The following is a 14,965-nucleotide window of genomic DNA, read 5'->3' on the forward strand; positions in this document are numbered from 1 at the left end:
ACCCTATTTTTTACACCCAGTGCCAATTGTCTATGTACTCCTGGGCACTACCTTCCCTCTGCCAACCTAGGGAGGCCAGGGCCGAGCTCATGCGTCCTTCAATGCATGAGAGCCAACTGACCTTCTTATCACCTGACAGGGGAGAGTTTCCCTGGTTGGACGTAGCGCGTGGAAGGAACACGTTATTCCAACCAGTTCCCTTCCCCTCCATCAGGCGCCCCGGCTGGCCAGGGGGAGGCAGTATAGTGACCAGGATTACTGCATGTTTTTGTGAGGGTACCTACCCTAGGAGACACGGGGAGAACATGCAAACTCCACACAGATAGGCGCATGTTTTTAACTGTGGGTGGGGTGGAGTTATGACATTTTTCTACTGTACTTCTACTGTTCTCCTCCACAGTACATGCCTGCCAACACAACTATGCAAGGGACCTACATCCAGCAGTACACCCCAGTGCCTCAATCCAGTGTCACTGTAGAGGTGAGTAGCTACAGCACCACTGACACTAATTCACCACCTATATTTACATTGTAGAGGTGAGTAGCTACAGCACCACTGACACTAATTAACAACTTATATTTACATTGTAGAGGTGAGTAGCTACAGCACCACTGACACTAATTAACAACTTATATTTACATTGTAGAGGTGAGTAGCTACAGCACCACTGACACTAATTAACAACTTATATTTACATTGTAGAGGTGAGTAGCTACAGCACCACTGTCACTAATTAACAACTTATATTTACATTGTAGAGGTGAGTAGCTACAGCACCACTGTCACTAATTAACAACTTATATTTACATTGTAGAGGTGAGTAGCTACAGCACCACTGACACTAATTAACAACTTATATTTACACTGTAGAGGTGAGTAGCTACAGCACCACTGTCACTAATTAACAACTTAGATTTACATTGTAGAGGTGAGTAGCTACAGCACCACTGACACTAATTAACAACTTATATTTACACTGTAGAGGTGAGTAGCTACAGCACCACTGTCACTAATTAACAACTTATATTTCATTGACCAAGTATAGACCCCTCAGGGGTCTATACTTGGTCCCTTCCTTTTCCACTCTACACCAAATCTCTTTGGCAAAAATAGAAAATCGACCCTTTCCCAACGCGCTGCGGAGCGACATGTTGTGAGCCTGTAGATCGGTTTAGATTTAAGTCAATTTAGATGTACTGTAGTTTGGCTATTTTAGCCGAATGTTTGCCTATTATGACATGCCCAGAACAGGGACGATACCTACCGTATTTACCTGTAATCTAGCAATGATCGCCAGCTGCTAGTAACAAAGTAGTTTTTTTTTGCTTACTAGTCATAATGATAAAACTGTGCTTCAGACGTGACTGTGACCACAGCACACAACCTCACCTGTATTTTGCAAGGGCTAATGAATGGTGAGCAGGTCGTTGTTGAGAAATAAATCCCGGCAGGCAAGGTGATTCGTTTATATATAAGGGGTGGACTTTATGAAGTCATTAATACTTTGACACAGAATGTAACAACAAAACTTTGTTTCCTTTAAAAAAAATCACACCCTGTGTGAAGTGGGCGGTGTCTTGCTAGCTAATCACAATACTGAATGGAGTCGATCAATCATGTACAAAAGATAAATACATTTATTGAAACACTCTTTATGATGGACGAAACCATAACTTGAAAAAAAACAACTTATGTTTTTTTTCAAGTTATGGTTGCTTATATAGGGCTATGCACATGTGTCATGTGACACTGGCCAATCACAGTCCTGAATAGATTGTGATTGGCCAATCACAGCGCAGGATAATTGTACAAATTTCCAAACCTCACTTTTAGGGGCGGTTTCACTGCCCAAGATATTTGTACATTTTTCCAAATCTCACTTATAGGGGCGGTTTCACCGCCCAAAAATCAATGATCTTAAAAGGATTGAATTGCTTACGGTAAAGAAAGATAGTCCATTAGATTATGCCGTGTGCATCCAGTGAAACAGGTCGGCAAAACTCTGGTAGGAGTCACTGCATCGGCCATTTCTCATCTCAGATGTTTTCAAAATCATTCCTTAGTGTACTGTTTAGGTGTAAAATTACATTGTGGGTTTGTTTACATGATTGCCAATATATGCCAAAAACCAAGCACCGTGGATTGATTAATTAATTAGTTTATTCAGGTACATTGCCTGTCGTCTGTTTGTTATCCATAGCAGCGGTCTGCTTTTGAGAAATTACAGACAAATGTTGTGATTGACCAGTCGGAATAGATCATTCAAGGTTCAAGGTTCAAGGTTCAAGGTTCAAGGTTCAAGGTTGTACATTATTGTTACATCTCGTGTACAGGTACTGTACATAAGAGTAAAACCTATTTTGATTCGGCTTCCTTCAGACAATGCAGCAGCATAAGTAATAACAATAGAATAAAGAAAAACGTAAAAAACGCAAATCAAATCAATGTACATGTGCATAAAAATAAAGAAAAAACACTTGGTATGTTGTATACAACACCAGCATTTTTCACCTAACTTTGTGTAAACAACTTCACAGTATATTCTATATACATGCAGATACATACAGCAGGTGCAGCAGGTGCAGTTCAGGCATAGTAGTGCAAAAAAAGGATGGATGGTTGGGCAGGGGGGGAGCAGCTTAGCACTTCCCTTTGCCTTGGTTCGTTCTGGTTCTTGTCAGATCGTTCATGTACCTGATAGTACGTGGAAAGAAGCTTTTTTTGCAGTCTATTGCTAGTAGCTTTGAGACAGCGTAGGCGTTTTCCATGCGGCAACATCTCGAACAGTCTGTTCAACCACGCCGCTAATAATGCTTATAATTATTGTTTGATTATTATGTATGATCAAAGTTGTCCAAAGAAAAAATCACACACATCCTCTGTTTTTTGGTGCTGAGCTAAATTGCAAAAACAGAATCATGAAGAACAAAAGGGGGGGGGGGGCACCCCGCAACTCACTTTTGAAGGCACATACTTGGAAAAAGACCGCAAGGTCGAAACGTAGTATTGCTGCTGTGAATCAAATTGGAGCCTTCAAAAGTGATTTGCGAGGCCCTCTCTTGTTTGTTTTTTTGTATTATCAAAGTTGGACATTGTGGTCATTAACCCCTGCTCACTTTGCTAGGGTGGGATGGCTCAGGGTAGAGGACAGAGTACAGCAACTTGCAATGGGCCTGGTCTACAAGATACACTACATACACCACAAAGACACCCATGTACCTGTCAAAATACTTCAAAAACATCAATGACGTCCACAATCACAACAATAGAGGAAGCTCCACAAATCACGTTCAACCCAAATTTGGCTCAAACAAGGGATTTAATTTGTTCTACTGCTATGCCACTATAATGTGGAATAACCTACCAACAGGCATACAAACATGTGAATCCTTACTCTCCTTCAAAACCGCTCTAAAAGAGCACTTACAGGTGGCTGCAATTCGGAACCCCCCCGCCCGCCCCCCCCACCCCCCCCCCCACCCCCCCCCACCCCCCCCAACCCCCCTCGATTTCTACCCGTTAAAATTATGTTTTTGCATAGTAGTGTATATTTTTCTGTCATTACATGTTTCGATGAATTGAGTACACAGGACCCCAATGGAAACAAGCCATATAGTGCTTTCTTGGGTTTAAAATACTCTTAACAGACCTCGTATTGAACTGTACTTCCCTGTGCTTGTCTTTGCAAACCGTTAATAAAGAATTCAATCAATCAACCATTCACTTTTTTTCTTTCCAGGAGAATGGTGGTCAACAGCAACAGGTTGCTATGGAGAGCCCTGCAGAACACACTAACTACTCGTACCAGCACACCAAGTGAAGCTAAGGTACGGTAGTGTCCCCTCTCTTCCTGGCTGATTACATGTTTCTTTGAATCAGAATCAGTTTTATTGTCACATCACAGGTTTACAAGGTAAAAAAGTGGGTGAAATTCTTTTTTGTACATCGTTCCCATCGCAACGTTAGTTTCCATAGAAAGAAGAGGGGGGGGGGTGAGAAGAAGAGGGTGGGGGGCAGGTGGGAAGGAGATCAAAAACAAGAGAGCAACAGAAGGCCAGACAAGTTATCTACATATTTACAAATTACCTGAGATAATAAATAAAAACTAAAAAAACTAAACTAAGGTGCCTGAGCATAGCAGCAATGTATTGTACTGTGCATGTTATACTTATACTGTGCATGATAGACAAAGGACGTTAAGGTGCTTAAGGAGCACAATAAAAAGACCCAAAAAAAGTCAGTGCGTTATACAAGGGATTAAGGTGCAAAAGGTCAGTGCGTGTCCACCTAGAGTGGACTGACCCTAGTATAATCCGCATGTAGCTCCATGAGGGAGTGCAACAAAAAGTCATTTGTACCTGGTGTAGTCCACAGGTGTGTCCGAGGGGGGGGCTAAGTCCAAGTCATTGTCCCTGGTATAATTTGGGACCATAGACATAAAGGTAGACGCCTCTTCGGCTCTGAGGCATTGGTATCTCGGGCGCCATTTTAGAGTAGGCAAGCTTCCGCGTGTGTCACAGAAGGGGGCGTTCGGCAGGCCAATCAGAGGCAGATGGGGGCGGGTCTTTCCTAAGAGGCAGCCGCGCAGCAAAAGTCAGTTAGACGTGCTGTGATTGGCCAGTAGTCTACTCGCTGTGATTGGCCAGTAGTCTACGCGCTGTGATTGGCCAATAGTCAAGCACTGGGAGCGCTGTGATTGGCCAGTAGTCACTTTGAGTGCCAGCTTGCCTACTCTAAAATGGTGGCCGCGATACCAGTTGCTCCAACGAACTGCAGAGGCCAATGAGGTATCTAGGTTTTTATATCTATGTTTGGGACAGCTTTCATGACACCCGAAGAAGGTTCTTTGACCCAAACGTTGACTTTCAAATTAAAATGTCTTTATTGAAGTGAAGAAGTGCAGGTTCTTTCCTTTTATCTTGGGACATATTTCTGAATCATGATACAGCAGAGTTCCACACAGCATGACAAGTGATATTTCAGACGCTAATGAATAATGTGGCATTTTGGCAGGGATGCCCCACCCACAGCCTCTCAATGACTTTGTAATGTCAAGGACCTCCAGTTTGATATCCATTAGGGACACACATTTGATACTGTGTGTGTGTGTGTGTGTGTGTGTGTGTGTGTGTGTGTGTGTGTGTGTGTGTGTGTGTGTGTGTGTGTGTGTGTGTGTGTGTGTGTGTGTGTGTGTGTGTGTGTGTGTGTGTGTGTGTGTGTGTGTGTGTGTGTGCTGTTTTTGAACATTTTTGAAAAATATCGAAAATGTTTGGACAATGTTTAATCATTTAAATAGTTTTTTATGTGAATCTTCTCTTCACATTGTGACGCATTGTGAGCTTGTATATCTGCTATTTTCCAAAGATTTTTTACACATTTTTACATTTGAAAACATTTGTGAAAATATGACATTCTGCATAATGACTACTTTCTACTTTAGGTACTTTAAGTACAGTTTGATACCAATACTTGTGTACTTTTACATTACTATTCTACTAGAGTATTTCAAATTGCAGTATTGATACTTTTACTTAACCCATTAAGACCTGGAACACATCTGTGTCACTTTTTGATTTGAGCTAAAAAGCATTATTTTACACTTTGGCTATTCAAAAATAGCAGATCTGCAAGCTCATTGCCGCGCTATGAGCTTGCAGATCTGCTATTTTTTAAAAATCATGAAAAATGTCAACTCAAATTTTTGCTTCTGGGGGTCCCTGGAACAAAATATTTTGAGATGGGGGTCCGCGGCCAAATACATATAAGTTTGGGGGTCCTTGAAATGGAAAAGTTAGTGCACCACTGATATAGAAACATATGTTTTTTTTTTTCTTTTCAGAATACTGTTAGGATTTAGAAGACATTTTGGCCTCAGGTCTTAAAGGAGTAGTTCACCCAAAAAATGACTTATTTTCTATCAATTGCACTCCCCATGAAGCCTTGAATCCATGGATTTATTTTTGTTTTTGTGGCATTCCTAAGCCAATAATTTAATTCCCGTCTCCTACCGGCTAATGTATCCGGTAGGAGACACAAAGTAGATTATTTGTGTCTCCTACCGGATACACACCCGGTCATCAAATTATTGGCTTAGGAATGCCAAAAAAATTTTGGGGTGATAATAATTGATTACTTTTTCCACCACTAATTGTGCTTCTTCTCTCTTGCAGGCCGTGGGGATGACGGGCTGAGGGCACATCATCATCATCATGATGCTTATTGAACCAAAGAGGGTTCTTCTGTTAGAGAAGTGTGCTTCCACACCACCGTCCACATCAGCCTGTAGAGCAGCAACAGGACGTCAACATGGATGACAAAAAGGAAACTCTTTACTTCATGGGACTTCTTTTCTGCTCTCTTTGTCAAAGAGGTCCATCAACCAAAAGGTGGGAAAAACCCTTCTCATGCAGAGAAGCTTTGATCTATTTTGATAACTGAGGAAAATGAAAATGAGAAAACAAAACAAAAAAATAGGGATAAATAAAAAGAAAGGGAGGGAAAGACACAGAGCATTATTTTTGTGCACGTAATATAACAAAAAAAAATCTTATTTTTAAAAAAAGGCATTCTGGAAGTTTCAGAGTGATTCAAAGGAAAAGAGTTATAACACACAATGTGTCTTTTATTTTCTTTTTTTGTAAAATATGCAAAACTTTTATTTTAATTTTTTTCCTGATGTCTGTTTTTTGACATTCTATTTACAGTGGTAGGGACAGCAATTTGTACAGATAAAAAAAAAACTCCTGACAGACTGACCGCTTAAAGCTACTTCTTAATAACACACACAAAAAAATAATGGTTTTAAATGGTTCTTTAAAATGTTCCTCGTTTGGTTCTAGAGAACCTTTTATTTTGTCAAAGTGATTGTTCTTTGAGTCACCTTTAACCACTTAAACCCTAGCCTGAGGCTACGAGCTCAATCCATGGTCTTGAAGGGCGGACCCAAACACAGCCGCCTGGATTTGTGCGTGGCTTCCTATTGCTTCACCAATCTATGTCCCTGCCTCCCCTCCCCTCCCCCCCTCGGCCTGTGCACGGAGCACGCTGACGTCACCAAATTTAGAGCGACGCCCCTCTGCACTCTGATTGGTTAGGAGATAACAAGGTCCAAGACCATCGTTCCTGCATCGCTCCCCCAGGCTTTTTTTCTTTTGTAACAAAAAAAAAAGCCTGGGTTTCCGAGGCTACTTAAACCCTAGCTTCAGAATGTTGTAGCCTGGAAACTAGGCCAATCTGCCAGTCCAAAAATAGCCCTCTGCAGATTTGGTCTGGTCCCTCTTGGTCGTGATTGGATTTCCCTGCCCCCGAAGTTGTGGGGCACCAATCAGGGCCCAGTATGCAAATATGGGGCGGGTTTATCAAATCTACGCAGTGATATTAGTCTGGCCATGCCAGGCTACGGATTTTGGGCATGTCCTAAATAGGTGAAGATTTGCAGGAAATAGCCGATCCACAAGCTCACAACGCATCGTAACACTTGTAGATCGCCTATTTTCTGCAAAGATATGTGGTGTAGGGGGGGGGGAAAGAATGTAGACTCCTGGGAGACTCCGGCCGATGACGTACAGTATAGGGTTTAAGTGGTTACGGGTTATTTAAATAGAACCATTACAATAAATGGTTAAGAAACATGGAATTAAAGGCTCTTTGTGGAACCAAAATTGGTCCTTCTATGTCATCACTCTGAAGAACCCGCTTCGGTTCCTTCATTTTTCTGTGTGTACCATAGCAAGTCCTCTTCGTTCATAGACCATCCTAAAATCCATTCATTAAAAGATTCTTTAACTGTTATATAAAGGTCCATATTTTATGGGCAAAGAAAAAAGGACAATCATAATTATTTCTCTCCATATATATATAGTTTATATAGCAAGAAAAAGCTGAGGAATTCAGAAAGAAACATAGATCCAGCTCAGTAATGAGTTCTGATATTTGAGGACGTTAAAACTGTTTAAAATTGTTTTTAACAAAATGACATATTTTGTGCTGAGGATCGAGATCTGATGCTGCAAGTAATGAATGAATGACCACATTATTTAGAGCTGTGGTTCTCAAACGTTGTCGTGTCAAAGACAACCAAATTAATATACATTTGGCCCCCGTTTGAAAAGTGTTTGTGTCAGGGAGGGATTTCATCATTTCTTTAAACTTTTTGCCCTAAAATGCCACGCCCCAAAATAAGGGGTCGATTATTAATTGATTATTAACTGTTGCAGTCATAGTCCTGTCAGTGTCCATAAGAAGTGGTTTTAAGCGGCTTTGGTGTGCTAGGTCTTCAGGTAGAAAATCGTTGCTGTCGGGCAGAAACCTCTTATCTCCATATTCTGACTTTTTGTGTTTTTTCGTAAATTAACTTCCCTACTTGATCATCGTTAGCCTCATAGCATAATTGCCTAAGTAACGTTTTGGTCAAATTTACATTTTAACACTGCTGCGTCATTTTGCCTTATTGCCCATGTCCTAAGCCAACCAGAATGCTTGTTACATTCCAAAATGACAGAAAGTGCTTTTAAGTCAACTTTTTGACTTAGGCAGAAATGTTTTTGGAATGTATAACAAGCATTCTGATCCCAGAACATAGGCAATAAGGCAGAATGATGCAGCAGTGTTAGGAGAGTAGAGTTAGGCAGATATAGATAAGGGCAGATAAAAATAAATATAGGCACAATGACTTTTTTTTACTCATGATTGCCTAAGTCACCAAGATCAGTGGTTCTCAACCTGGGGGTCGGGACCCGACATGATTTTGGGGGGGTCCCAGATGACAGTGAAGTGACAATTTAAGAAGTTTTAATACCTTTTTGATACCTAAAAGAAAAGAAGAAAAAGACCATTACAGCATCAAAAGTAATCAGCAAACTATACTATAAAAACTGGTCGAACATTTAATTGGCCACATTGTCAAATAATATAAGAAAGAGGGGAAAAAATGAAAATAGACAATCTACAAGCTTGCAACACCTCTTAACACCAGGCGTTGCGAGCTTGTAGATCGGCTATTTTCACAATATGTATCTGTGGAATCGAGTCAAACTAAATGTAATGCCTACAATTCCAAGTGCTTGTGAGGGTGGGGGGGTCCCCAGTTCAAATATGATTATTTTGGGGGGTCCCCAGTTCAAATATGATTATTTTGGAGGGTCCCCAGTTCAAATATGATTATTTTGGGGGGTCCCCAGTTCAAATATGATTATTTTGGAGGGTCCCCAGTTCAAATATGATTATTTTGGGGGGTCCCCAGTTCAAATATGATTATTTTGGAGGGTCCCCAGTTCAAATATGATTATTTTGGGGGGTCCCCAGTTCAAATATGATTATTTTGGAGGGTCCCCAGTTCAAATATGATTATTTTGGGGGGTCGCGGCCTGAAAAGGTTGAGAACCAATGACCTAGATGACTTAGGCAGAAAATATTTTTTTGTTTCTTCTTTCATGAAAACCTTAAAAATATGACCGAGGCAATTATGCTATGAGGCAGACGTCATACTGCAGCGTCACACAAAAGCATCAAAAGCAGCAGATCTACAATCTCGAAACGCGGCGCGGAGCGGCGAGTTTTGAGCTTGTAGATCTGTTTTATCATTTGAATCCGGAAAAGTAAGCGTTTTGGACATAATACGAGGCTTCCGCCCGACAGAGACGAAATCCAAGCTTTTGTACAAAGTTATGAAATGTCAAGTGGACATGTTCTAGATCAGACCAGCGTGATTATTGTGATGATATGTGTACAAAAGAACATTTACAAATGAATTAATTACTAGATAAAATGAGCAAAGCTGATGAGGGAAAAACAGATGGACTTTTAGTGAATAATAAAATGATCATATGAATAATTTGTTTTAGGGGGAAAGTGGAGCTGTAAGCCCTTTTTTCACTGCTGCTGTTGTCTCCTGGATTTTTAGACGTTTCTGTCAGTGATTTTTACGTACTTTGTAGAACGTAAGTTGTGATTGTGTTCTGTTTTTGTCTTTCACTTGAAAAATCCTAGAACTCTTATGCCTTATTTTTGTGTTTTTTGATGAACTTGTTTTCAAAGTAGATTAGATTAGATTATAGGTGCGGCAAGGTAGCTTTTGTAGAGAATATAGATATTAGCTTTTCCTTTGCTCAAGTTTTTGTGGGATCTTTTTTTTTTAAGGTTGTGCTGTGTAGTTGTGCCTTATTCGCTACTTGTTATGTCTTCACGTGAGTTTGTGTTTCGGAACACTGTTTGTTGTTGTCTGTCATGATCATCCGTCTATAGCGCCTGTATGTTGAACACCTTGCTGATCGGATCGCATCTAAGGTGCGGTAAGCGATATTTTGTGTAAAAAATAAGTGTTAAATAGCGCTATATTTCCATAGCAATCATTGCTATAGAGTGTTTGCTCAGTAAACAGGGGCCTCCCTGTCTCTCCGGCTCTTTAGTAAACAGAAAATACACTACAAACACTCTAGTAATGATAATTATCGGAATATAGAGCTTTAACCTTTTGACTGAATCACTTTAGTTTTTTTCCCCATAAAATATCACTTACATGACCTTTAATCTAGGCTCAGTAATCTGGGTCTCTCAGTGTTTTTCTTCTCTGATCTGAAAGATCAAAATGAATATCAACAAATATCAGGATTCTTGCTCAAAGAGGTTTCACACATAATAGTCTTTGAATTAAAGGTAAATCATAGGAGGTCAATGTTGTACCATCACATACGTCCAAATATCTCATGTTTAGAGACATCAAAAAGCTGTAGTTACTAAAGAAAAAAATAAACGTTTTTTACAATTAACTGCATGCTCACTAGACCATGGAAGTGCCATTAAATATGACTTTAGGGTGCGGTCACACCGAACTTTGATTGTGCCTATGCGGCCGGATTCTGCCGATGCTTTTCAATGGGAACGGAGCGGTTTGTTGCCATTCGCGGATTTCCGCAAAAAAACAAAAACAGTGCTCCGTTCCCGTTGAGGAGCAATCGGCAGAATCCGCCGTAAAGGTAGAATCAAAGTCCGATGTGACCGTACCCCTTATACAGCCTTTAGTGAGACAGCAAGTTTGAATGAATTTGCTATTTTAATCCCCAAATCTGCAAAAAAAATGTTTCTATCTAAGCCTTAATTTTTTTGTGTGGAGGAGGAACCGCCTGGCATCTCATAGGATTGACACTCAGTTGTGAATGTGGGATTTGTAGTTTTTTACAGTCAAGTCAGCCATAAGATTATAGGAAGGCCTTGACTACTACCCTCTCTTCAGTTAAAGGGGAATGCAAGTCCAAGGCCAGGCTGATTTTCTTGTTTTCCTGTACAGGTAAAAAAAAGAAGAAAAAAGAAAGAAACCATAAAGGGTAAAAAACATGGGAGATGCTGAACCTTAGTACACTGTGATGTACTGTAAGCTATGCAGCTGTAGATAATAAAATGAATAATGTGTATGTTAGATGTACAGTAGGTGTGCCAATGTGCAAGCATTGACATTAGCCTATACTATTGACTACTGTCAATGCTTGCACATTCATTGGCAAACCAAAATCTAACATTATTAATATTTATTAGCTACAGTTGTTTTTGATTACTGCAACACCACAGTCATGTTTTTACCCTTTCTGTACTTTTTATAACCTGTACTGGAAAACAAACGACAAAATCGTCCTATAAAGGGTTTCGTTCCCCTTTAACTTGTAATCGAGTGAAAATAACTGAATTATTGCTGAGTTGTTTTGTCATGTACGCTATTGATCGGGCATCTTTTAGAGTGATTTTGAATTGTATTTGATTTGTGATTTTATTTGTCTGCGCTTCACGTTCACTGTGTTTTAAATGACTGTGTAACCAAAGATGATGTGGAGCCATCCAACGGTAAAAGCCAATCTGTCTTATCAGAGCTCATGTTGGTTTCTTCTTCCGGACACACACATCCAACAATCCTAAAGACGGTGGTTCTCAAACGTTCTCTTTTAGAACTTTGAGAACCACGGTCCTAACGCATCAGCCTTTTGAAAGCGACTGATCCCTGAAGTTACGGGAAAATGCAATTCTTTCAGGTTGTTTAAAAATATATAATGTCTTATTAAGTGTGTTTACATGCTCACAGTATTCCACGTGTTAGCGCCTATCCGTGTTTATTAGGGTCTTAGTTTTCATCATTAGATCCGAATGTTGAAAATCCTTGTAAACCTGTATGATAATTGAACAAATCCTATCAAAATGGCGCTGCTGTGTACATTTGCGGAAAGGTACATCCGATGACATAAAAGTTATTGTTTACTAGTGTGTGGGATAACGATGTATCTGGGGTAGTGTTGTGGAAAGATAAGTATAAACGACGTGGCAAAATATAGCAGCACCAAAAAAAATCAGAATACTTGGATACATCAAAGAGGCTATGCACATGACATCATAGTACCCTGGAAGTTACGCAGGAAAGCCTACTGAGTGGCAAAAAACTACTTTCTGGCCTTGACAGCCCATACATCCAAACAGAAAAGTCCTATCTGAGTGTATAAAACAACGTTAAACTCACCAACATTACAGCTGTACGGAAAGCTTGAATAATTCTCTTTCTATCTGCAAAGTTTTTGTTTCATAAAAATCCACCGTAGAGACATGTTATGAGCGCCTTTCTGTCGATAAATTCTGTGCAGGTGACTATTCTTTGTGTAGGAGTTTGGAAGCGCTTGTTTTCAATAACGCAACGTCTTGCTGCCTCCTGCATTATGTGACATTTAGAAACAGGTAGTACGCAGGACCGTTGAGTGATTTACAACGAGCGCTTCCAAACTCCACCACTCCATGCTGCTCAATGTTTTGCCATTCAGGGGGGGAGGGGGAGTGACGCATGTGCATAGACACACACGGGCTGACACGGGCGCCTACAAATTCACGCCCACTTTTGAGACAGCGCCGCTACTCGAGGTCCGTTAGAACGATGAACTGCAGCTCTCAATGCAATCTCTATGAGAGCCTTTGTAAAATACCGTAATTTCACTGGTTAACTACTGAGGCTGTAGCGATGTTTTTGTGTTCTAATAAACTGTCCCATTTGTTTAATTTATCCTTTTTAATGTCCCATATCTGTCATCTCAATATACTACACCCACAATATACTATAATATACTCCATCAGTGTGTCAAAAGTTCTAGCATCTGAAATCTTAAGTTTAAGTGGTCGCATGGTATATATTATGGACGCATCCCTTGAGGTTTTCAATACCCAGAAAACCGGCGAAAGTAACCGTTTTCAATATGTTTTGGTCATTATCTCTGGAACAGAAGGTCCAATATGCTCGGTTCAAAGCTTGTTGGATGCGTGACTTTGAGGACATTAAGCACGCAATGACTTTCGGGTTGTTTGGGGTTTCTAGGGGAGGCGAGATCTTAGTTGGGCAGGCGACCGCCTGTCCTGCCTCTACAGTGGGTACGCCACTGGTCGGCGCTCGTTAAGACAGTGATGTCACTGAAATGCGACAATTTGTCTAGTCTGCCGTCTACCCTCTGCTGTGTTAACATTATGGGTAATCCATTCAAGTGGCAAATTAAATGTGAAACACATCAACTATTAAGAAAACAAGAAGATATGTTGACAAAGACACTCCATACATTTGGAAACATATTTTTATTTAAGTCAATATCGTCTCCAGTTAATGTAGGAATATTTTTAATATCATATCCTCTCATAGGGAATGCATTGGCAGCTGTCTCAAAAGTGGGCGTGAAATGTGTAGTTCCCGTGTGTGTCTATTATACTCTCTATTGATGGAACTGTGGTACTTGTAAACACACTCATTATAAACTGATGAAATCAACACATCAATAGTCAAATCTAGTGTTAATTGAACAGAGTTAAATGAACACTGAGGATTTGACTGTGTACAGTAACCCAACATGGCTGTATATCTTTATACTTCTGTTATCACTCAAAACACACAGGATGTATCAGACTTCTTGTGACGATGTCAAACATGAGAATTAACCCTTTTTTTTGTGTAAATACAGTCTATTTTCTTGTTGTCGTTGTTGTTGTTGTTGTTGTGGTTGAAAATAGAACACACTTGCTCCTTACCATTTTTTTTGTTTTGTTGTTGTTGTTGTTTATTTCCACGTGTGTGTTTTTGTTGATATTTTCATAATGAATAATCTGTCCAGATTTACACAAACCTGCAAAGTTTTCAGTTTCAGTTTCACACCAACCTCATGAAGGAAAGTGTCGTGGATTATTGTTTTTCTGTTCATTAAAAGTAAAAAAAATGATATTCCATGTCTTAGCCATCACTTCGAATCCAAAAAAATGATTTTGAAACTATGAAATGACCACGTGTTACGCTGCGGTTTTATTTATTGAAATTTTGTTTAACGAAATATTGTATATCATGACATTATAGGCAGTCATGATGTAGTAAATGTTCATTCACATTTAAAACTATCCAAAGTTGTTATAATTCATAATAATAATAATTATTATACATAATCCTTAATTCTATGATTTGTTTGCTGTAGACAAAATATTGGAAAACAATACATTTCCTTGCACTTAACTTTTTTTTTGTCCAAACCAGCTGTGAAAAAACAAAAATGCTCTGGTCCATCTTTTAAGTGTTCAAAGCCATGGCGGTTGTTGTGATTAATATGCTTATTTCATAGTTTCAGAATGTTTTGCTGCTAAAACGGGGTGGTCCAAACAGTAGTGTTAGACGCTGGCCTCTCTGTATCTTCACAATGTCTTCTTATTTTTTTATTTGGTGGCTTTACAGAGTATCCACAACTTATTTGTCAGGTTTTGACATTCAAGAACAATTAAAAAAAATATATATATATATATATATATATATATATATATATATATATATATATATATATATATATATATATATATATATACCAACTGCTTTACTATTTGTTTGCTTTCGGTGCACTGCAAATAGTAACATTATAGGAATAAATATATAGGATAAAACTATCTTAAGGTATAACATTTAAGATGAACATGAACTAT

The 14,965-nt window shown here is 39.5% G+C and overlaps 2 protein-coding genes across 3 annotated transcripts in view; one reads left to right on the forward strand and one right to left on the reverse strand.

The window, feature by feature from the left end:
* The window catches only part of LOC308082539 (RNA-binding motif, single-stranded-interacting protein 2-like), a 98,448-nt gene extending 83,678 nt beyond the window's left edge, over nucleotides 1-14,770 (forward strand). For both annotated transcript variants that reach the window (XM_080424355.1, XM_080424356.1), the window contains exons 12-14: nucleotides 401-481; nucleotides 3,741-3,828; nucleotides 6,172-14,770. In XM_080424355.1, the coding sequence (XP_080280481.1) occupies nucleotides 401-481; nucleotides 3,741-3,821 (162 nt within the window). In that variant the 3' untranslated portion in view covers nucleotides 3,822-3,828; nucleotides 6,172-14,770. The remainder of the gene's footprint in view (nucleotides 1-400; nucleotides 482-3,740; nucleotides 3,829-6,171) is intronic.
* The window catches only part of LOC308082533 (AMP deaminase 2-like), a gene marked incomplete at its 5' end in the record, with an annotated part of 557,360 nt that overhangs the window by 210,035 nt on the left and 332,360 nt on the right, over nucleotides 1-14,965 (reverse strand). The window lies entirely within an intron of this gene.

This window comes from Gymnoscopelus braueri (genome assembly GCF_963280865.1).
Source record: "Gymnoscopelus braueri genome assembly, chromosome: 3".
Classification (NCBI taxonomy): domain Eukaryota; kingdom Metazoa; phylum Chordata; class Actinopteri; order Myctophiformes; family Myctophidae; genus Gymnoscopelus; species Gymnoscopelus braueri.